This window comes from Tachyglossus aculeatus, chromosome 2, assembly GCF_015852505.1.
Source record: "Tachyglossus aculeatus isolate mTacAcu1 chromosome 2, mTacAcu1.pri, whole genome shotgun sequence".
Taxonomy (NCBI): Eukaryota; Metazoa; Chordata; class Mammalia; order Monotremata; family Tachyglossidae; genus Tachyglossus; species Tachyglossus aculeatus.
This window is the reverse complement of record NC_052067.1, coordinates 74,151,099-74,175,421: the sequence shown is the minus strand read 5'-3', so window position 1 is coordinate 74,175,421 and position 24,323 is coordinate 74,151,099. Positions and strand designations below refer to the sequence as shown.

The 24,323-nt window shown below is 44.8% G+C and overlaps 1 protein-coding gene across 6 annotated transcripts in view; it reads left to right on the top strand.

The window, feature by feature from the left end:
* Nucleotides 1-24,323, top strand: part of PHACTR2 (phosphatase and actin regulator 2) — a 235,623-nt gene that overhangs the window by 65,549 nt on the left and 145,751 nt on the right. For 5 of the 6 annotated variants that reach the window (XM_038771224.1, XM_038771242.1, XM_038771233.1 and 2 more), the window contains exon 1: nucleotides 19,253-19,317. The exons of the other annotated variant lie outside the window; for it this stretch is intronic. In XM_038771224.1, coding sequence (XP_038627152.1) covers nucleotides 19,272-19,317 — 46 coding nt within the window. In that variant the 5' untranslated portion in view covers nucleotides 19,253-19,271. Of the gene's footprint in view, nucleotides 1-19,252; nucleotides 19,318-24,323 lie in introns of those variants that run through there. 6 annotated transcript variants of the gene reach the window in all.

The window sequence follows — 24,323 nt, the reverse complement described above, 5'->3', positions numbered from 1 at the left end:
TCTCCCAAATACCCCACCTCCATCTGCAATCATTCTGGTAGTGTATTCAGATAGTTTTCTTGGTAAAAATACGGACATAGTTTAACCATTGCCTTCTTTTGGGCAGTAAGCTTGAGTCTCTGCCTTCAACTCTCTCCCATGCCACTGCTGCCCAGCAATGGTGAGTTTTGACTTGTAGCAATCAATCAATCAATCAATCAATCAATCGTATTTATTGAGCACTTACTATGTGCAGAGCACTGTACTAAGCGCTTGGGAAGTACAAATTGGCAACATATAGAGACAGTCCCTACCCAACAGTGGGTTCACAGTCTAAAAGATTGCGGATTGCCTCCCACTCGCTACCCACTGTCCAAGCTAGGAATGGAATGGGTATGCCTCTACCTAGCTTTCCCTCCTATAGACGAGACTGGTAGAGTACTGGAAACTCTCCAGGTGTGATACTGAGTGGGGATTCTGGCATGTAGTCAAAAGTATTTATTTGTTTATTGTTTTTATAGTATTCGTTAAGCACTTGCTTTGTGCCAAGAGCAAGTACAAGCTAATTAGGTTGGATACAGTCTCTGTCCCACAAAGGGCTCACAGTCTTAATCTCCATTTTACAGATGAGGTAACTGAGGCACAGAGGAATTAACGACTTGACCCAAGTCACACAGCAGACAAGTGGCAGAGCTGGGATTAGATTCCAGGTCCTTCGACTCCCAGGCTTGTAGTAATAATGATGGTGTTTGTTAAGCGCTTACTATGTGGCAAGCACTGTTCTAAGCACTGGAGTGAGAAATAGCACTGTTCTGAGCACCTGAGTATGTACAAGGGATGAAAGACAGTGTCCCTAATCTCAAGGTGCTTCTAATCTAATTTGGGAGGAAGACAGAGGTAAATTATCTGTAAATAATGGGACAACACTATAGCTATTGACAGCAGAAAAATGAAAGGATAACGAGGTATAAAATGAATATAAAGTAAATAAGTGCTATGGAAAGGTGTAAAAACAGTAGTGCCAAAGGTAATAAAGGTAAATTTGAAAATAGGTATTAATATTATCATGGCCTATTGAAGTTACAAACTTGTACTCTAATTTTACATTAGCACTTATGTATATTTCTGTCATTTTATTTATTTGTATTGATGTCTGTCTCCCCCACTCCAGACTGTGAGCTCTTTGTGGGCAGGGATTGTCTTTGCACATAGTAAGTGCTTAACAAATGCCATCATTATTATTGTCACTGTTTGTTGTTGTATTGTTCTTTCCCAAGCATTTAGTACAGTGCTCTGCTCACAGTAAGTGCTTAATAAATAATGATTGAATGAATGAACTTGTCCATGAAAATTAATGTTGTATTGTTTGAATCATGAGGAAATATGTATTGAACAAGTACATAGTGTTTCTATGAATTCAGGGAATACCTATGTCATCTATATTTCATATATGTTCCAAGTTGTTTCAGTGGTATTTATTGAACTCTTACTAACTGCCCAGCACTGTACTAAACCTGCAGAAAAGTATATGTTCCCTGCCTACAACAAGCTTACAGTCCAGAGGGGAGACAGACATTAATATAAATAAATCATTTATAATATATAATTTAAAGATATGCGTATAAGTGGTATGGGATTGGGGATCACAGAGGGGAGAAGGAGCTAGGGAGAAGCGCTTAAGCGCTTAGTAAAGTGCTCTGCACATAGTAAGCGCTCAATAAATACGATTGATTGATTGATTGATTGAGAAGAGGGCTAAATTTAGGAAAGCTGCTTGGAGGAGATGTGACCTTCATAATGCTCTGAAGGTGGGGACATTGGTGGTCTGGTCTGGTGTGAGGAGTGGAATGATACATGTGTCATCCATATTTCACAAATGTACGAAGTTTAATGAGAATTGAAAGGTTACATTCAGAGTCACCCAGAGCCAGTAAAAGAGCGTATTCTTGAGCTTTCCTCAGATTGATTTTCCTGAAGACAGATATCTTAATATAAAATTTCGAGCAGTATCCTTTCTTCCTCATGCCATTTCTGGTTGAAGCATTTTCTGAATTAACACACCTCTTCTTCCTTTCAGGAATAAATAAACTGCTTCCTGAACTGGCTTCATTTTTTTTTATTTGGATGCACCAAAAGTGAACAACCGTATGACTTGTCAGGGTTTGGATTTTTTTTTTCCTCCCTGTTGCACTCTGATATTCAAAAACGTTTCATTTAGAAGTTAAAAAAATAGGAAGCATTAAATAAGGAAGTGTTCCTGCTTTGGATAAGTGGGAGGATTTGGAGGGACACAATTCCAAAATCATTTTGAATGCTGTTTTTAAAAATTAGGTGATTATACCGTTTCTTCCTGACTAAATCATGTTTTGTTGAAAGATTAAAAGGGAACACCTGCAAACTGCTTTTCACCCACTCAGCCGTTTGGAAAATTTGTCAGCCTATTTTTATCGCAATGTAATTTCAAGTTTCTAAAACCAATTTAAATGCCTAAAACTTCTCCATCATGAACAGGAGCAGCTATTCCTGTAAGTTGTCTATTTAACAGTAGATATGGGTTATAACTGAACAGCTAACTTTGCAGTTTGATTTTTGGCAAAAGGATTTGGAGGTTGAAAGAATATAGGATGATTACACTGGGTTTTGTTCTATCAAGAATGAAACATTTGGCTTGAAAGTACTCCATTAGCCCTCCCCCTGCTAACTTTACCTCACTGATCTCCTACTACAACCACATACTTAGCTCCTCTAAAACCAACCATCTCACTTTACCCTGATCTCATCTTTCTTGTTGTCACCACTTGCCCACCCCATGTCATCCCTCCAGCTTGGAAGACCGTCCCCCTTCATAACCGACAAACCACACTTACCCAGTCTTCAAAGCCCTTCTAAAATCACCTCTCCTCCAAGAAGCCTCCCCAGCCAGGCCCTCACATTCCTGTCTTAGCTCTCCCTTCTGTGTCATGCACTTGGGCTTGTTCCCCTGAAGCACTTTGATATTCACCCCTCATCCAGCCCCACACCACTTATGTACATTTCCCTTACCTGCAGTTTATTTCAATGCCTGTCTCCTCCTCTAGTCTGTGAGCTCCCTGTGGGCCAGGAACATCTCTTCCTACTCTTTCATATTGTGTTCTTTCAAGCACATGCACGTAGTACAGTGATCTGTACAATAATAATAATGATGGCATTTATTAAGTGCTTACTCTGTGCAAAGCACTGTTCTAAGTGCTGGGGAGGTTACAAAGTGATCAGGTTGTCCCATGGGGGTGCTCATAGTCTTAATCCACATTTTAAAGATGAGGTAACTGAGGCCCAGAGAAGTTAAGTGACTTGCCCAAAGTCACACAGCTGACAATTGGTGGAGCAGGGATTTGAACACATGACCTCTGACTCCAAAACCCATGCTCTTTCCACTGAAACACGTTGCTTCCCCCACACCCCTGCTCCTTCCCACACAGCCCCTGCTCCTTCCCACACTGCTTATGCGTAGTAAGCACTCAGTGAATATCGTTAATTGAGTGACTGATTGGTTTAGGGATTACATTTATGGCTCCTTAACTCAGGTTTAAAACTTTGAAAGTAGATGTTTACCATTCCACAAACTGGAAAACAAAATAAAGGCTGAATGCATGTTTTATGATTGTTTAAAGTTGTTCCGTGCTATGGAGTTTAGTAATATTTAGAGGTATATAGATGGAAAGGCAAAGATATTTTTTTTAACTTTTAAGTTTCACTGTCCAGTAGTAGCAATGATAGAGAAGTGGCATGTCATAGTGGATAGAACATGGGTCTGGGAGTCAGAGGTTCTAATCCTGGTTCCACCACTTGTCTGCTGTGTGACCTTGGGTAAGTCACTTAACTTCCCTGTGCATCAGTTACCTCATCTGTAAAATGGAGATTGTGAGCCTCATGTGAGACATGGACTGTATCTAACCTGATTAGTTTGTATTTATCCCAGCACTTAGTACAGTACTTGGCACATAGAAAGTGCTTAACAAATGTCATTAAAAAAATAGTGTTTATTAAGCAATTACTGGGTGCAGATCCCTGTACTAAGCACTGGAAGATAATACAAAGTTGGAAATTAATGCTTAGTTTGTGCCATTTTTCCAGGCTCAGTATCAGCACACCTAGAACCAGCAGTTCATAGTTTGAACGATTGAATTAAATGAATGAATAGTTCTGCCACCACTGGAATGGTCAAGTTTCACCCACAAATCTCCAACCTACATGCTGTGCTCCTCTCTAGAGAACTTTGCTATTGCGTGTGACCTTCAACTCTCTTGTCTCAAATTCATTGCTCACACTCTTCAGCTGTGCAATCAATGAAAATACTCAATTGACCCCAGCAGAGTAAATCAAAGTATGATGTGAGATTTGGCCTAATCAAATTCACAACATTTGGGGCTAAAAATATGTGGTTGTGCCCCAAATGCAATGAGTTTGATCAGCACAAATAATCAGATTACTTCTGGTCGGCAAAGTCAAATCATTCACGAAGAGAGCAAAGCCGGAGGAGGAGGCCGCAAAGTGGCCTCCTGGCTTCTCTCAGAGATGTGGAAGGAGAATGATCTGCCAGTAGGGCATAAATTGGAGTCTCATGGGCTGAGGTTCCCCTTGGTTGAGGGGCAGCTGCGGGGGTGGAGGGGCAAAATGTTCTTCTGCAAAATGTTGCATAGATATTATCTCATTCATTCATTAATTCAATCATATTGATTGAGTGCTTACTGAATGCAGAGCACTGTACTAAGTGCTTGGAAAGTACAATTTGGCAACAGAGTCAATCCCTACCCAACAATGAGCTCATCTCATGTTGAGCACGCACACAGCACAAGATAACGACACCTTACTGAACACGGATCAGCTATTCTTTTTTACCTGTTTCATGGTGGCAGAATGTCCCCGAGCTTTGTTGGGGATTGTAAAACATTAGTTTTTGCCAGTTTGAACTTAATGCAACAGGAATTAAGCATTGTGGGTACTAGTCAACTCCCTTGCTATGATTCCCTTGCTGGGTCCAGATTTGTCATCCGTAGTCAAAATCATCTTGCTGAGTGCTTGGGAGAGACACGTTCCCTGCCCACAGTGAACTTACAGTCTAGGGGATGAGCTTACGTTTTTTGAGGGGACCCACCCCTCCATGTGGGAGAATGGGGTCTACCAGCTGATCCAGCCCAACTCAGAGAGAACAGGACAGAGCAGCAGAGCCAGCAGGCTTAAGGTCCCAACAGCGCTGGTCTGCTCCCTCTGTTAGTCCTTCTCTTGAAACATCTTTTCTCCTCTCCTGAAAGAGATGCTGCCCTGACTGATGTGTCCCCATCTCTGTTCTACCTGTAGAGTCAATCAATCAATCCATCAATGGTGTTTGAGCACTTACTTTGTGCAAAACACTGTTCTAAGCATTTGGGAAAGTGAAATAAAATAGAGTTGGTAGGCACGCTCCCTGCCCACAAGAAGCTCACAGCCTCACTGCCCTCTTTTCTTGCCTTCACTATCCCTTCTAGTTCTGAGCCCTTGTGGTTCCATCTATGCTACAAGCTCATTATGGACAGGGAATGTGTCTGCTAATTAAGTTGTATTGTATTTTCCCAAGTGCTTAGTACAGTGTGCTGCTTATAATAAGTGCTCACTAAATACGATTGATTTCCCTGCTTAGAAGTGCTCTTTCCTTCAATTGCTGAGCCATCCAGATAATAATAATAATAATAATAATAATGGCATTTGTTAAGCACTTACTATGTGCCAAGCACTGTTCTAAGTGCTGGGGGGATACAAGGTAATCAGGTTGTCCCACATGGGGCTCACAGTCTTAATCCCCACTTTCCAGATGAGGGAACTGAGGCACAGAGAAGTTAAGAGACTTGCCTGAGGTCACACAGCTGACAAGTGGCAAAGCAGGGATTAGAACCCATGACCTCTGACTCCCAAGCCTGTGCTTTTTCCTCTGAGCCATGTTGCTTCTCAGATCCCTCCTCTCCCTCAAGGCCTCCTGCAGGAAGATTTATTTGATTTAAGCTCCTTTCCAGTCAGGGATTTTAAGCATATTACCAGCTACCACTCTCCTTGCATTTATCATTAAGCATATTTCTCTTATTTACACAGCCACTTTCTGTCCGATTGTAAGGTCTTGTTCCTCTGTGTTCACTTGCCTCCCTCATTCAGTTGTAAACTTCTTGAGGACAGGGCTCACCTTATTTTTCTTTGACAACTCCCTTCTGATCCTAGTACCATGCTTTTTTCAACAAATAATGTAGAAAAATGGCATTTCCTTCAAATTTCAAAATTTCATCTTCTCGGTTGGTGCCCATAAGAGCGAAGTGTCAAACTTCTTGTTTCAACCTCTGGCTCTATTCAATCCAGCTGTTCTGTAACTTTTTTCTTTTTAAGCAGCAATTCATATCGAGGAAGTCTTGAAGAGGTTGCTCCAATTTATATGCAACAGTGATTCCGAGGATTTTTTTTTCCTATGAAATGAAGCTCAGGGGAAAATTACTCCTGTAGATGATTACTCCTCAATGCATTGATTTTCCCTCAAAAGATTCTTGGATGAGGGCATTAGGATGCTCCCTCTCAAGAGCCTTGTTTTTAAATTAATCTTTAAATTCTGAGGTGAAACACTAAAGCCTGCACTAACACTACATCCCCCAGAATGAAACACACAGAAAGAGTCAGTGAAGAATAAGGGATCCTTTCAGTCCTTTCAGCTGGAGCGAGCAGCAGGAGGAAAACTCGGTAAACAAAATTAAGAAAGCTACAAAACAAAGTAGGCTTCCATTCTGGGCACTTATACAAAACATTCTGAAACAAAGGAAACAAAAGCCAGCTTTACAGGTCTGCCTCCTCTGCTGTCTAATTCATGTGGAATGTGGTTTTTTTCTTCCTCAAAGGTCTAAAATAATCTGAACGTTAAGGATATCAAATTTTCCCCTTTAGCAGTGTTTTTCAGCATCTGACTAGTTTATCATCATGGATAAACTAGTTAGGGGGACTGAAAAATAGCCCCATCTACAGATATATATTTAGCCATCCTTTATTTCCTTATCAAATACGATGAAACACAGTTTGGGGATGGGGATGTTACCTGGCGCTGTATCCCCAAATTGCCCGATTCCCCCAAAAGAACATCAGGAACTTGTTCGACTACTGCATCTGCCTCTTCACTGATCTCCCTGCCTCTTGTCTCTCCGCACTCCAGTCCATACTTCACCTTGCTGCCTGGATCATTTTTCTGGAAAAAACGTTCTGAGGACATCTCCCCACTCTTCAAAAATCTCCACTGGTTGTACATCCCTCTCCGCATCAAGCAGAAACTCCTCACCATCTCCTTTAAGGTTATCAAGCAAGCAAGCAATTAGTGGTATTTATTGAGGGCTTACTATGTGCAGAGCACTGTACTAAGTTGGTAAGACATGATCCCTACCCACAAGGAGCTTTCAGTCTAGAGGGGCTTACAGTTTAGAAGAGCTCAGTCAACCAATCAGTGGTATTTATTGAGCATGTGGAGCACTGTACTAAGTGCTTGGGCGAGTATAACAGAGTTGGTAGACACATTCTCTTCCCACAAGGAGCTTTCAGTACAGAGAGGAGCTTATAGTCTAGCACCTGAAACTGCGGTGGGGCTTGGACTACAGAAGCCCTGTGTGTTGTCTAAAGTGGCAGTATGTTAAGCTCTCAATAAATATCACCGATTGGTTATTGGAGCTGTGGCCTCCTGGGGACTGGTCACTTGATCACTTGTTGGGAGCTTTTGGAGTACCTCAGCAAGCACATAACTGACATCTCTCAGGCCAAGTCAGTTGACATGAAACTGAAAATTTCCCTCATCTCTTTTCTATAAATCAAGAATGTCAGCCCTGATAAAGTGAAACAAGGCAGCCCTCATTTTATTTGATGGTTTCTCCACAGGACAAGTATAATAACTGTGGTATTTGTTAAGAGCTTACTATATGCCAAACACTGTATTAAACACTAGAGTAGAATCAAGGTAATCAGGTCCAAACATGGGGCTCAAAGTCTAAGTAGGAGGGAGAGCAGGTATTCATTCATTCATTCATTCAATCGTATTTATTGAGAGCTTACTGTGGGCAGAGCACTGTACTAAGCGCTTGGGAAGTACAAGTTGGCAACATATAGAGACGGTCCCTACCCAACAGCAGGCTCACAGTCTAGAAGGGGGAGACAGACAACAAAACATATTAACAAAATAAAATAAATAGAATAAATATGTACAAGTAAAATAAATTAATAAATAGAGTAATAAATATGTACAAGCATATATACATAGTGACTTGAATATAAATAGCACACCCCTCTAAATGTTTATCACAACCAAAAATTTGGTAACCCAGTTTTCTGGATATGCATATGCTAGGTATCTAAGCATGGGGACTTTCCTTTTTTCAGAGCAGTAGTTGCCCAAAATCAATCAATTAATCAATGGTATTTATAATAAGAAGAATACAAATGGCATGTATTAAGCGGTTACTATGTGCCGAGCTCTGTTATAAGCACTTGGGAGGTTACAAGGTGATCATGTTGTCCCACATGGGGCTCACAGTCTTAATATCCATTCTACAGATGAAGTAACTGAGGCAAAGAGAAGTCAAGTGACTTGTCCAAAGTCACACAGCTGACAAGCGGCGGAGCTGGGATCTGAACCCATGACCTCTGACTCCAAAGCCTGTGCTCTTTCCACTGGGCCACGCTGCTTCCCCTAATTGAGTACTGACTGTGCAGAGGTCTGTATTAAGCTCTAGGAGAGAACAATATAACAGAGTTGGTAGACCCAAGCATAAAATCTAGAGATGAGTTTACAGTCTAGAGAGCAGCTTACCATCTACCCTAAATTTGAAACTCCTGGTGCTCCCCTATTACCCCTGCAGTGACATTAGGATCATTTGAGATGAGTTTGTTCAATCCCAGAGAGGTAATTTGGATTCTTCAAAGGGCTGGAGAGCTGCGTGGCCTAGTGGAAAGAGCGCAGGCTGGGAGTCAGAAGGTATTGAATTCCCATTTGGCAGATGAAGGAACTGAAGCACAGAGAAGTTAAGTGACATACCCAAGGTCTCACAGCAGATACGTGGCAGAGTCCAAATTAGAACCCAGGGCTTCTGAACTCCAGACCTGTTCTTTTTTAAGTAGGTTGTGCTGCTTCTCAACTTAAACCTAAGTACAGTAGCAGCAAACATTTGTTTCTACTGCAGCTTTTATCAGAGAGCCAGCTTTCAGCTTACTTTGAAGACAGTAGAGATGCTAATGTTTCTTCAGGCCAGTTCCTTTCATGGCTTGGTGGAATTGTTTACAAAGGAGTTCCCACAGAGGGGGCAATATCAACTTTTAAAAAACATTGGTTTGACAAAAAAAATTCATAAATAGAAGGAACTGGCCTCTTAGATGTCTTGCACAACACAAAGTGTTTCTGTTTTCCAACTCAGATTCTATTCAAGCAGCTCTTGATTTAGGAGCTGGTTCTTCTGTTTGAGGATTAGTAATGGCTCTTCCATTCCTTTCTTTTTTGTTTTTAGCTACTCCTTCCAGAAAAGAGGAAGGAGGAAAACATGAAATTTAAAATCTGCCCATTTCACTTGTTTCTGGCAGTGCTGCCAAGGTTTGGTGAGAGAGGACATTGAAATCTTTGCCCAGAATGTGGATTTGAAATTATCTGTGAATTTCATTTAACCATGTCCATCTTTATCCTTTCTTCCATGGATTTTTAAATGTTGGCATCAGACAACAGACATCAGCCCCATCAGATATTCACCTACTCCTAGCTGTTTCATTCCTTACCATGACAATGTCTGGCTCAGACTTGGGGGAGTTCAGGGGATGGTATTCATTCAGTCATATTTCTTGAGTACTTACTATGTGCAGAACACGGAACTAAGCTCTTGGGAAGTACAAGTTGGCAACGTATAGAGACGGTCCCTATCCAACAACGGGCTCACAGTCTAGAAGGGGGAAAACAATAATGGCATTTGTTAAGCACTTACTACGTGCAAAGCACTGTTCTAAGTGCTGGGGAGGATACAAGGTGATCAGGTTGTCCCCTGTGGGGCTCACAGTCTTCATCCCCATTTTACAGATGAGGGAACTGAGGCACAGAGAAGTGATGTGACTTGCCCAAAGTCACACAGGTGACAAGTGGCAGAGCCGGGATTAGAACCCATAACTTCTGACTCCCAAGCCCATGCTCTTTCCACTGAGCCACACTGCTTCTCTAGGGAGCAAACAGGCAAAGACTGCAGTGGCTGCTGTTTCCTGGTGCTATGACACTGCACCGGCAAAGCATCGGCTGCAGTGACTTCAGCCCTAATGAGGAGTCAGTCAGTCAATCGTATTTATTGAGCACTTACTTTCATTCATTCATTCAATCGTATGTATTGAGCGGTTAGTGTGTGCAGAGCACTGGACTAAGCCGACTTGTACTTCCCAAGCACTTAGTATAGTGCTCTACACACAGTAAGCGCTCAATAAATACGATTGAATGAAAGTACAGTCCGGCAACAGATAGAGAGAATCCCTACCCAACAATGGGCTCACAGTCTAGAGGGGGAGACGGGCAACAAAACAAAACCAGTAGACAGGCATCAATAGCATCAAAATAGATAAATAGAATTATAGATATATACACATCATGAATAAAATGAATAGAATAATAAATATGTACAAATATACACAAGTGCTGTGGGGAGGGGAAGGAGATAGGGCAGAGGGAGGGAGTGGGGGGATGGGGAGGGGAGGAGGAGCAGAGGAAGGAAAGTCCTTCAGTCTGGGAAGGCCTCCTAGAGGAGGTGAGCTCTCAGTAGGGCTTTGAAGCAGGGAAGAGAGCTAGTTTGGTGGATGTGAGGAGGGATGGCATTCCAGGACAGAGGTAGGACGTGGGCCAGGGCTCGATGGCGGGACAGGCGAGAACAAGGCACAGTGAGGAGGTTAGCGGCAGAGGAGCAGAGTGTGCAGGCTGGGATGGAGAAGGTGAGAAGGGAGGCGAGGTAGGAGGGGGCAATGTGATGAAGAGCTTTGAAGCCAATAGTAAGGAGTTTTTGCTTCATGCAAAGGTTGATAGGCAACCACTAGAGATTGGTTTGACATGCCCAGAGCGTTTCTGTAGAAAGATAATCTGGGTAGCCTAGTGAAGTATAGACTGAAGACGGGGGGAGACAGGAAGTTGGGAGATGAGAAAGGATGCTGATGCAGTAATCCAGTTGGGATATAATGAGAGATTGTACCAACAAGGTAGCAGTTTGGATGGAGAGGAAAGGGTGGATCTCGGTGATATTGTGAAGGTGAGACTGGCAGATTTTGATGATGGATTGGGTGTGTGGGGTGAATGAGAGAGCGGAGTCAAGGATGACACCAAGGTTGTGGGCTTGTGAGATGGGAAGGATGGTAGTGCCATCCACAGTGACAGGAAAGTCAGGGACAGGACAGGGTTTGGGAGGGAAGATAAGGAGCTCAGTCTTAGACATGTTGAGTTTTAGGTGGCGGGCAGACACCCAGGTGGAGATGTCCTGAAGGCAGGAGGAGATATGAGCCTGGAGGGAGGGAGAGAGAACAAGGGAGGAGATGTAGATTTGTTTGTCATCTGCGTAGAGATGATAGTTGAAGCCGTGGGAGCAAATGATTTCACCAAGGGAGTGAGTATAGATGGAGAACAGAAGGGGACCAAGAACTGACTCTTAAGGAACCACTACAGTCAGGAGATGGGAGGGAGAGGAGGAGCCAAAGAAGGAGACTGAGAATGAAGGCAAGAGAGATAAGAGGAGAAACAGGAGAGGATGGAGATAAGAGGAAGTCACCCAGCAGTATAGTGGTTCTCAATCTTTTTCATCTGGCCATCCCATGGAGGCTCCTTATCTCTCTCATCACCTCTCCATCCAAATATAGAAGAGGCTTGAACAGTTGGCTAGCATTCCTCAAGGAAGAGGTAGAGGAAGTGGAGATGGGGGCAGGGTAGGGTTGTGGAGAATTGGGCAATGTGGTCTGTGAAAATGGCAATTTCTCTAGGTTTTCTAGTGTTATGCTACCATACCAAAAATTAAATTTTGCCCTGTCCTTTTCCTCCAAATTCCAGTTATTTGCAATATGTAAACATCAATGTATTTGCCCACAAGAGGAGGAGGTTAATCAGTGCCAGATTGCAGATTATGGTTCAATTCAGTAAGAAATTACTGCTCTGGCAGGCGTAATATTCCAATTGAATGTGCATTTGGGCATGTTTGTACCAGTGGTTGATGACTCATTACTGAGCCTCATTTTTACCCTGCCATATTTGATAGTTATTGCACATTGTGTTCTCAAAAGTAGGAATCAGAAGGTGAATTTGCAGCATGTAGGGGGCTTATGTCATATATAACATGTTGGGGTGGGAGGTGATGGGCAGAGGGCTTGCCCAAATGAAGGTTGGGTGACTGGAATGAGGCGGGGCTGGGTCAGCTGCAATGTCTTTGGGCCCTGTTCTATCAATCAATCAATCAATCAATCGTATTTATTGAGCGCTTACTATGTGCAGAGCACTGTACTAAGCGCTTGGGAAGTACAAATTGGCATCACATAGAGACAGTCCCTACCCGATAGTGGGCTCACAGTCTAAAAGGGGGAGACAGAGAACAGAACCAAACATACCAACAAAATAAAATAAGTAGGATAGAAATGTACAAGTAAAATAAATAAATAAATAAATAAACAGAGTAATAAATATGTACAACCATATATACATATATACAGGTGCTGTGGGGAGGGGAAGGCGGTAAGGCGGGGGGATGGAGAGGGGGACGAGGGGGAGAGGAAAGAAGGGGCTCAATCTGGGAAGGCCTCCTGGAGGAGGTGAGCTCTCAGCAGGGCCTTGAAGGGAGGAAGAGAGCTAGCTTGGCGGATGGGCAGAGGGAGGGCATTCCAGGCCCGGGGGATGACGTGGGCCGGGGGTCGATGGCGGGACAGGCGAGAGCGAGGTACAGTGAGGAGATTAGTGGTGGAGGAGCGGAGGGTGCGGGCTGGGCAGTAGAAGGAGAGAAGGGAGGTGAGGTCGGAGGGGGCGAGGTGATGGAGAGCCTTGAAGCCCAGGGTGAGGAGTTTCTGCCTGATGCGCAGATTGATCGGTAGCCATTGGAGGTTTTTGAGGAGGGGAGTGATATGTCCAGAGCGTTTCTGGACAAAGATAATCCGGGCAGCAGCATGAAGTATGGATTGAAGTGGAGAGAGACACGAGGATGGGAGATCAGAGAGAAGGCTAGTGCAGTAGTCCAGACGGGATAGGATGAGAGCTTGAATGAGCAGGGTAGCGGTTCGGATGGAGAGGAAAGGGCGGATCTTGGCAATGTTGCGGAGCTGAGACCGGCAGGTTTTGGTGACGGCTTGGATGTGAGGGGTGAATGAGAGAGCGGAGTCGAGGATGACACCAAGGTTGCGGGCATGTGAGACGGGAAGGATGGTAGTGCCGTCAACAGAGATGGGAAAGTCAGGGAGAGGACAAGGTTTGGGAGGGAAGACAAGGAGCTCAGTCTTCGACATGTTGAGCTTTAGGTGGCGGGTGGACATCCAGATGGAGATGTCCTGAAGGCAGGAGGAGATGCGAGCCTGGAGGGAGGGGGAGAGAGCAGGGGCAGAGATGTAGATCTGGGTGTCATCAGCGTAGAGGTGATAGTTGAAGCCGTGGGAGCGAATGAGGTCACCAAGGGAGTGAGTGTAGATTGAGAACAGAAGGGGACCAAGCACTGAACCTTGGGGAACTCCCACAGTAAGAGGATGGGAGGGGGAGGAGGAGCCTGCAAAAGAGACTGAGAAAGAACGACCGGAGAGATAAGAGGAGAACCAGGAGAGGACGGAGTCTGTGAAGCCAAGGTCAGATAACGTGTTGAGGAGAAGGGGGTGGTCCACAGTGTCAAAGGCAGCTGAGAGGTCGAGGAGGATTAGGACAGAGTATGAGCCGTTGGATTTGGCAAGCAGGAGGTCATTGGTGACCTTTGAGAGCGCAGTTTCCGTGGAATGAAGGGGACGGAAGCCAGACTGGAGGGGGTCGAGGAGAGAGTTGTTGTTGAGGAATTCTAGGCAGCGCGTGTAGACAACTCGTTCAAGGAGTTTGGAAAGGAATGGTAGGAGGGATATGGGACGATAACTAGAAGGTGAGGTGGGGTCAAGAGAGGGTTTTTTTAGGATGGGAGAGACATGGGCATGTTTGAAGGCAGAGGGGAAGGAACCAGTGGAGAGTGAGCGGTTGAAGATGGAAGTTAAGGAGGGGAGAAGGGATGGAGCGAGAGATTTCATCTCTCATTGGACCAGAAGTAATTCATTCATTCAGTCAATTGTATTTATAGAGGGCTTACTGTGTGCAGAGCACTGTACTAAGCACTTGGGAGAGTACAATATAACGATAAACAGACACATTCCCTGCCCCAAATGAGCTTACAGTCTAAAGGGGGAGACAGACACTACTACAGATAAGTAAATTACAGATATGTACTTACGGGCTGTGAGATTGGGTCAGGGGGATGAATGAAGGGAGCAAGTCAGGGCAATGCAGAAGGGAGAGGAAGAAAGGAGGACTTTGTCAGGGAAGGCCTCTTGGAGGAGGTGTGCCTTCAATAAGACTTTGAAGGGAGGGAGAGTAATTGTCTTTTGGACATGAGAAGGGAGGGCATTCCAGGCCAAACTGTACTGGTCCATAAGAGGCTTGATGAAAGGGATATAAGTAGCTATGGTTGCAATTGAGAAGCAAAGCACATCTCTCCATCAATCAATCCACCAGTCAAACAGTGGTATTTATTGAGCACTTACTTTGTGCAAAGCACCAAACTAAGCAACTGGGAGATAATAGAGTTGGTAGACCTGTTCCCTGCCCTCAAGATGCTTGCAGTCTGGAGGGGGACTTCAATGACCTCTCCCAACTCTGCTTAGACCATCAGAGGCTAGATGGACAACACTTCCCCTGCTTTTTAAGGGGGGCATTTTTAAATTGGCCGGGGGATATGAGCGGAAATACATTCCCCAAAATTAGTCGATTGGAAATGATATGTGTGATAAAATAATTTCGGTTGAGGGTAATTTCCAGAGACCTTTTAAAAGTATTAGTAATGGTAATAGTATTAAGTGCTCTCTGTGTGCAGTGAGCTGTATTTTCCTGAAGTTTTCTGCATTGAAGGATAAGAAAAACCATGATGTGTTTGCCAGAGTGTGTGTATTTCCAAAGCACTAATATAGTCATTCAATCAATCGTATTTATTGAGTGCTTACTGTGTGCAGAGCACTGTACTAAGCACTTGGAAAGTACAATTCAGAAACAAGTAGAGACAATCCCTACCCAATGGGCTCACAGTTTAGAAGGGGGAAGACAGATAACAAAACAAAACAAGTGGACAGGCATCAATAGCAACAATGTAAAGAAATAGAATTATAGATATATATACATCATTAATAAAATAAATAGAATAATAAATATGTACATATATGCACAAGTGCTGTGGAGTGGAAGGGGGTTAGAGCAGAGGGAGGGAGTGGGGGCGATGGGGAGGGAAGGAGGAGCAGAGGAAAAGGGGGCCTCAGTCTGAGAAGGCCTCCTGGAGGAGGTGAGCTTTCAGTAGGGCTTTGAAGGGGGAAAGTGTGCTAGTTTGGCGGGCGTGAGGAGGGAGGGCATTCCAGGCCAGAGGTACTTCATGATGGTCCTAGGGTGAGAAAACTTCATTCTTCGAAGAGGAGAGCTGTTGGGGAAAGGGTCATTTAAGAAGCGGGAATGAGAGCCGTAAAAAAACGAAAAAAAAAAACCAATGAAACAAAACCAAACCAAACCAAAAGGAAAAAAAAAAAACCCAAAACCTCATGAAAACAGGCAGACTTTGTTCAAGTTAAGGATGGTGCCTAAGTCCCGATAGAGCAGGCTCATGTCCCAAGAACCTTGTCTTCCCTCCCAAACCCTGCCCTCTCCCTGACTTTCCCATCTCTGTTGACGGCACTACCATCCTTCCCGTCTCACAAGCCTGCAACCTTGGTGTCATCCTCGACACCGCTCTCTCATTCACCCCTCACATCCAAGCCGTCACCAAAACCTGCCGGTCTCAGCTCCGCAACATTGCCAAGATCCGCCCTTTCCTCTCCATCCAAACCGCTACCCTGCTCGTTCAAGCTCTCATCCTATCCCGTCTGGACTACTGCATCAGCCTCCTCTCTGATCTCCCATCCTCATGTCTCTCCCCACTTCAATCCATACTTCACGCCACTGCCTGGATTGTCACTGTCCAGAAACGCTCTGGGCATGTTACTCCCCTCCTCAAAAATCTCCAGTGGCCACCAATCAATCTGCGCATCAGGCAGAAACTCCTCACCCCGGGCTTCAAGGCTCTTCATCACCTCGCCCCCTCCTACCTCACCTCCCTTCTCTCCTTCTACAGCCCACCCCGCACCCTCCGCTCCTCTGCCGCTAATCTCCTCACCGTGCCTCGTTCTCGCCTGTCCCGCCTTCGACCCCCGGCCCACGTCATCACCTGGGCCTGGAATGCCCTCCCTCTGCCCATCCGCCAAGCTAGCTCTCTTCCTCCCTTCAAGGCCCTACTGAGAGCTCACCTCCTCCAGGAGGCCTTTCCAGACTGAGCCCCTTCCTTCCTCTTCCCCTCATCCCCCTCCCCATCCCCCTCATCTTACCTCCTTCCCTTCCCCACAGCACCTGTATATATGTATATGTGTTTGTACATATTTATTACTCTATTTATTTATTTTACTTGTACATATCTATTCTATTTATTTTATTTTGTTAGTATGTTTGATTTTGTTCTCTGTCTCCCCCTCTTAGACTGTGAGCCCACTGTTGGGTAGGGACTGTCTCTATATGTTGCCAACTTGTACTTCCCAAGTGCTTAGTACAGTGCTCTGCACACAGTAAGTGCTCAATAAATACGATTGATTGATTGATTGATTGATTGATTGAAAGAGCCCGGGTTTGGGAGTCAGAGGTTGTAGGTTCTAATCCTGGTTCCGCCATTTATCAGCTGTGGAACTGTGGGCAAGTCACTTCGCTTCTCTGTGCCTCAGTGATCTAATCCGTAAAAATGGGGATTTAAGACTATGTGCTCCACATGGGACAATCTGATGACCTTGTATCTACCACAGTGCTTAGAACAGTGCTTGGCACATAGTAAGTGCTTAACAAATACCATCATTATCTTCTAGCCTGTGAGCCCGTTGTTGGGTAGGGACCGTCTCTATATGTTGCTGATTTGTACTTCCTAAGCACTTAGTCCAGTGCTCTGCACACAGTTACCACTCAATAAATACGACTGAATGAATGAATGAATGAATGAATAATAATAATAATGGCATTTGTTAAGTGTTTACTATGTGCCAAACACTATTTTAAGTACTGGGGTAGATACAAGGTAATCAGGTTATCCCACGTGGGGCTCACAGTCTTAATCCCCATTTTACAGATGAGGTAACTGAGGCACAGAGAAGTGACTTGTCACAGCTGATCAGTGGCGGAGCTGGGATTAGAACCCAAGACCTCTGACTCCTAAGCCATTGCTCTTTCCACTATACCACGCTACTGTGAGCCCCACATGGGACAATCTGATCACCTTGTATCTTCTCAGTGCTTTGCACATAGTAAGTGCATAACAAATGCCTGAGAAGCAGCATGGCTCAGTGGAAAGAGGCCGGGCTTGGGAGTCAGAGGTCATGGGTTCTAATACTGGCTCTGCCACATGTCTGCTGTGTGACCCTGGACAAGTGACTTAACTTCTCTGAGCCTCAGTTACCTCATCTGTAAAATGGGGACGAAGACTGTGAGCCCCCCGTGGGGCAACCTGATCACCTTGTATCTGCCCCCCCAGCGCTTAAAACAGTGCTTTGCACATAGTAAGTGCTTAACAAATGCCAGAGAATCAGCGTGGCTCAGTGGAAAGAGCCAGGCTTGGGAGTCAGAGGTCATGGGTTCTAATACCGGCTCCGCCACATGTCTGTTGTGTGACCTTGGGCAAGTCACTTAACTTCTCTGAGCCTCAGCAACCTCATCTGTAAAATGGGGATGAAGACTGTGAGCCCCACGTGGAACAACCTGATCACCTTGTATCTTCCCAATGCTTTGCGCATTATAAGCGCTTAATAGATGCCAGAGAAGCAGCAGGGCTCAGTGGAATGAGGCCGGGCTTGGGAGTCAGAGGTTATGGGTTCTAATATCGTCTCCACCACGTCTGCTGTGTGACCCTGGGCAAGTCACTTAACTTCTCTGAGCCTCAGTTCCCTCATCTGTAAAATGGGGATGAAGATGGTGAGCCCCCCGTGGGGCAACCTGATCACCTTGTATTCCCCCCCCCAGTGCTTAAAATACTGCTTAGCACATAGTAAGTGCTTAACAAATGCCAGAGAATCAGCGTGGCTCAGTGGAAAGAGGCCGGGCTTGGGAGTCAGAGGGCATGGGTTCTAATACCGGCTCTGCCACATGTCTGCTGTGTGACCTTGGGCAAGTCACTTAACTTCTCTGAGCCTCAGCAACCTCATCTGTAAAATGGGGATGAAGACTGTGAGCCCCACGTGGAACAACCTGATCACCTTGTATCTTCCCAATGCTTTGCGCATTATAAGCGCTTAATAAATGCAAGAGAAACAGCGGGGCTCAGTGGAATAGGCCGGGCTTGGGAGTCAGAGGTCATGGGTTCTAAAACCGTCTCCGCCACGTCTGCTGTGTGACCCTGGGCAAGTCACTTAACTTCTCTGAGCCTCAGTTCCCTCATCTGTAAAATGGGGATGAAGACGGTGAGCCCCCCGTGGGGCAACCTGATCACCTTGTATCCCCCCACAGCGCTTAGGACAGGGCTTTGCACGTAGTAAGTGCTTAACAAATATCATTATCATTATTATGGGTAGGGACTGTCTCTATATGTTGCCAACTTGTACTTCCCAAGCCCTTAGTACAGTGCTCTGCACACAGTAAGTGCTCAATAAATACGATTGATGATGATTGATTGATGATTGATTGATTATAAGCCGTCATCACGATCATTATTATAGTGCGGGTGTCCGCGGAGGGGGCGGTGCGGGGCTTGTACCAGTTAGGGACGCCCTCCCCGTGACCTCTGCCCCCGGCTAATCAGCGTAGAGGAATGACAGGCATTCGGCGGGCCGGCCGAGCGGCAGCACCGACAGCGGAGCCGCTGCGGCCCCAGGTGTCCCGAGCCCCCCGGCGTCTGCCCCTGCCTCCCCCCGCCCCCGGGGGTCTCTCCGAAATGGCCCCCCGGCCGTCCGGGCGGGGGCCCCGCAGGCTGGCATGATCGCCCCCTCGGTCGCCGGCCGCCGGCCCGCCGCGGCCCGAAGCCATGGGCCAGACCTCGGTCTCCACGCTGGCCCACCAGCCCCCGGCCGGTGAGTCGACAGCCGGACAGACAGACCCCCCCAGAAAGCCACTTGGGCTTTCGACTACTTTCAGCCTCAAATGGACACTTCTCCCCCTGTCATTCTCTTACTCTTTTTCCCCTCTCCTCTTTCTCTTTCCCGCTTCCTTTCATTATCTTTCCTTCGCCCTCTCTTTCTCTCCCTCTCTTTCCCTCTCCGTCAATTTCCCTCTCCCTCTCTTTCTCCCTCTTTTTTTCTCTCCCTCTCTCCTTCCCTCTCCTTCTCCTTTCCTCTCCCTCTCTCTTTCCCTCTCCCTCTCTCTTTCCCTCTCCTCTACCCCTCTCCCTCTCCTTCTCTCCCTATTTCCCTCTCTCTTTCCCTCTCCTCTACCCCTCTCCCTCTCCTTCTCTCCCTATTTCCCTCTCTCTTTCCCTCTCCTCTACCCCTCTCCCTCTCCTTCTCTCCCTATGTCCCTCTCTCTTTCCCTCTCCTGCTCCCTCTCTTTCTCTCTCCCTCTCTCCCCCTTTCTTTCCCTCCCTCTTTCCCTCTCCCTCTTTTTCCCTCTCTCTCCCGCTTACTCTCATTCCTTCACCCTCTGTCCCTCTCCCTCTTTCCTTCTCCCTCTTTCCCACTCCCTCTCTTTCTCTCACTCTTTCCTTTTCCCTCTTTCCCACTCCCTCTCTTTCTCTCACTCTTTCCTTTTCTCTCTCTTTCCTCTCCCTCTTTGCCACTCCCTCTCTTTATCTCTCCCTCTGTCATCCCCTATCCCTTTTTTCGTCTCCCTCTTTCCCGCTCTCTCTCTTTCCCTCTCTCCCCTTCCCCTCTCCCTCTCTGTCTCTCTCTTCCTCTTTCCCTGTCTGCCTCTCCCCCGCGGGCTTTGGCGCGGGTCCACCGATTCCCCTAGATAATAATAATTATTATAATAATAATTATGGACTCGCCCGGTCTGGCTGCGCTGAACGCCTCGGTAAAGACCAGCACAGGTTGAATGACTTTTGGGGGGGCGTTAGTGGACTGGGTCTTAAAGTCACCCCCTCCCCCCTCCCGGCCCCCCAGAATGGGGCTCCCCGCGGGCTGGGGCTGAATCGCTCCGAGTGATGACCATCTGTTGGCCCTTCCAGCCACGGGGCTTTCTCAGACTCTCTGTACTTTTTCTAAGCCCCGAACTGGAGAACAGGAAAGAGGTATCCGATTTTGATTTCTGCCTTTCCCACTCTTGTCCCGGAGCAGTGTAAAACTGAATTCCTCTTGCCCCAAACTTGTCAACTGATGGTGGGGTGTCATTTAGGGTCGGAACAACGCTTATTGCGTTCTTCGATTTGGGGGCTGAAATAGAAACGGTTGAGAATTTGGTACTGAAAACATTGAAAGGTCTCAAATAATATATTTTGTTTACATGACACACAAGCTGTTAAAAAAAAAAGAGTCGTGTTCCCCCACCCCGCCTTTCAGGTTTTGGGGGCAGTCTTAACAGCTGAGGCTTAAATTTAGTTTGGATGAAAACTTGCACGGCAGTTCTGAATTATGTTGCAGGGTTGTGGTTTCTTTTTCTTGACTTTTTTTTCGGTAACAGAAAAGGGAAGGAAGGCACCTCTGGCATTTCCGCAGCATCAGGGAAAAACATCTTTGCGATTGTTTTGCAGTGGTACATAAGCAAACGGTGAAATAAGTGTACACTTACTATGCTAGAAACTTGTTCTTACTAAATGCTTAAGAGAGTTTGAGATTCCATTTACCGGCTAAACTGATTAGCCAGATTCTGTTGACAGTAAGAGGACAGGACACAATCTCATAATACCAATGAGACTGAAACAAACCTTTTAGATTCCTATACACAAAATAAGAGCGGTTTTTTCTGCACATTCCTCTCCCCTTGTATTTGATGGTCATATTGCTGGAGAAAAGCTCAATAACCTGGATCATTTAAACTCTTTCCTTCTAGTTTATATTACTCCTATGAAGGGGTGAGCCCTCTGTGAGAGAAGAGGTGGTATCAAAAAGATGATCCATCTGCCCTGTTTGATTTGATTTACAGTGTCCGGGAGACATCAAAGAAGGGTTTTGTTTACTATTCCTTTGAATTTAGTAAAATTATCAGGGCAAAGAAAACCTTCATTTCCTTTGTTTAAGTTAAATGCATTAGAGCTCTCATTGCTTCTTAATCCTGAATCTTAAAAGAAAGTGGGTTATAGTTCTCTTTAATCTCACCCAACATCAAACAGACCGTGAAATTAAATTAGTATTCAATAATAGCAGGTGTATCAAGTGTTAATTTTTGCCCACGGAGAAACTTCCTAAGTAAAACTTCATTCCAAGATGTGGCTACAATTCTAAGTACTGAGCAGTACAATTTGGTTTTTATTATTATTCTACAAAATTACATTATCTTGGGTGAGTACCCCTTAAACTCTTGATACCTCATTCCCAGCTCCACAGCACTTTATGCACTTATCATATGCATATCATATCAATCAATTGTATTTATTGAACGCTCACTGTTCAAAGCATGGAGACATTAATATAAATAGAGAGAGGAGAGAAGAAGACAATATAACTAAATAAATCATGGACATGTATGTAAGTGCTGTGGGGTTGAGGGAGATTGGTAAAAGGGAGCAAATCCAAGTGTAAGTATGATACAGAAGGGATTGGGAGAAGAGGAGAGGAGGGTTTAGTCAGGGAAGGCTTCTTGGAGGAGATGTGCCATCAATAAGACTTTGAATGTGGGGAGAGTAATTGTCCGATATGAAGAGGGAAGGGTGTTCCAGGCCTGAGACAGATGTGGGCAAGAGGTTGTCGGCAAGATAGGTGAGATTGAGGTATAGAGAGTAGGTTGGCATAACAGGAGTGAAATTTGTGTCATGGTTGGGGTAGGAGAGTAGTGAGGTGAGGTCTTGTCTTATGCCGTCGAGTCATCTCCAACCTATAGTAATGCCATGGACACATTCATTCATTCAGTAGTATTTATTGAGCATTTACTGTGTGCAGAGCACTGTGCTAAGCACTTGGGAAATACAAGTTGGCAACATATAGAAATGGTCCCTACCCAGCAACGGGTTCACAGTCTAATGCCCCTCCTCCATCTGAAATTGTTCTGGTAGTGTATCCATAGATTTTTCTTGGTAAAAATACAGAAGTGATTTACAATTGCCTCCTTCCGTGCAGTAAACTAGAGTCTCCACCCTTGACTCTCTCCCATACTGCTGCTACCCAGCAAAGGTGAGTTTGAAAGAGCCCTGGCTTGGGAGTCAGAAGTCATGGGTTCTAATTCCAGCTCCGCCACTTTTCAGCTGTGTGACCTTGGGAAAGTCACTTTACTTCTCTGGGCCTCAGTTACCTCATCTGTAAAATGGGGATGAAGACTGTGAGCCTCAGGTGGGACAATCTTATTACCTTGTATTCCCCCCACACCAGCACTTAGAACAGTGAGCCCTTAACAAATGCCATCATTATCATTATTATTATCATCAGATTGCCTTCCACTTGCTAGCCACTGCCCAAGCTAGGAATGGAATGGACAGGCCTCTGCTTGATCTTCCCTCCCGTAGTCGAGACGATAGAGTACTGGAAACTCTCTAGATGCGACCCTGAGAGGGGAGTGAGGTGAAGTAGGAGCGGTCAAAGGGACTAAGTGCTTTAAAGCCAATGGTGAGAAGTTTCTGTTTCCTTATACTCTGTCTTTTCCCCAAAATTTAATTTGTTTTATTGTGTGTCTCCCCCTCTAGACTGTAGCTCCTTGTGGGCAGGAATCATGTCTACCAACTCTGTTATATTGTACTCCCCCAAAGACTTAGTGCAATGTAAGCACACACATTAAGCACTCAGTCAGTGTCTGTGATTGATTGGAACAGTTTCAGCTTCTCTCTGTCCCTGTGATTGAGTGATTATTAAAAATAAATCCCAAATATTGTGTTGGGCCTATTTTTCCTCAATCATCTACAAGGTTGGATTCTGCTGGCCAGAACCGCAGGAAATATTCCATTCACCACTACAGATGAAAATATAACTTAACAAAAAATAAATTGAAAAGTGATGCATGCTTATTATGCAGATGATGGCTTTCAAAACAGCTATGTTCTCTCTCAATTGCATCTCTCCAAGTTCTTATCTCTCTTCCATGGAATATATAGACTTTTTTCATTTAATCATTTAATCAGATAGATTCTCAGATAGTCTTCTCCAATAAATAGTCTCACAGTGTCTACTTTTAGAATATGTTTGTGGCTTTCAGCACTTTTCTCTTTATGTCCAGGTGAAAATATACCCAATACTGTATTCCAATTGTTCCATTTCTTTGAAGCTCTGCCCTGAAAGGTTAAATAAAAATGCTCCTGGACCAAATGTGTGTGGGCCTGTGCTTATAAAATATACACATATAGTGTCTTTTTGTTGTTCTCATTATATTTTGGGGCAATTTAATTTAAATGAGAATCTTTCTTGCAGTAACAAACTGCCCATCAACTACCCTATGTTTTAACCTATGGCCTGGCAGGGATTGTGGAGTTAATCTTTTAAGTTTCTTGGCAACAAAAAATAATTGTTTTAAGGAATAAATAGTGCACTAAAATAACAGCAATAGGTCTTGGAATCTAATATTTGAATTAGGCATTTTAGAAGATATCAAAGGTCAAGAGTTAACTAACTTGAACTCAGTTTGCTTGCTTTAAACTCTCTTGGGGTTTGGGGCTTCTTGTTTATTTACCCAGTAATTTTTCCTACAGGTTCTAGGGGAATAAAGGGATTCTGATTTAATTATGTTACCTGTGTACCAATAATTATTCTGACTATAGAATGCCATTGTTCTGATGTGAAGGTAAAACTGTTCTGCACTTAAAGAAAATGGAGAGACACAGTCAATCAGTCACTCAAACATAGTTATTGAGAGCTAACTCTGCACAGAACACTCTACTAAGTGATCAATAATGATAATAATAATGATAGCTGTGATATTTGCTAAGAGCTTACTATGTGCCAGGCCTGTACTAAGTGCTGGGTGGATACAAGCAAATCAGGTTGGACACAGTCCCTGCCCTATG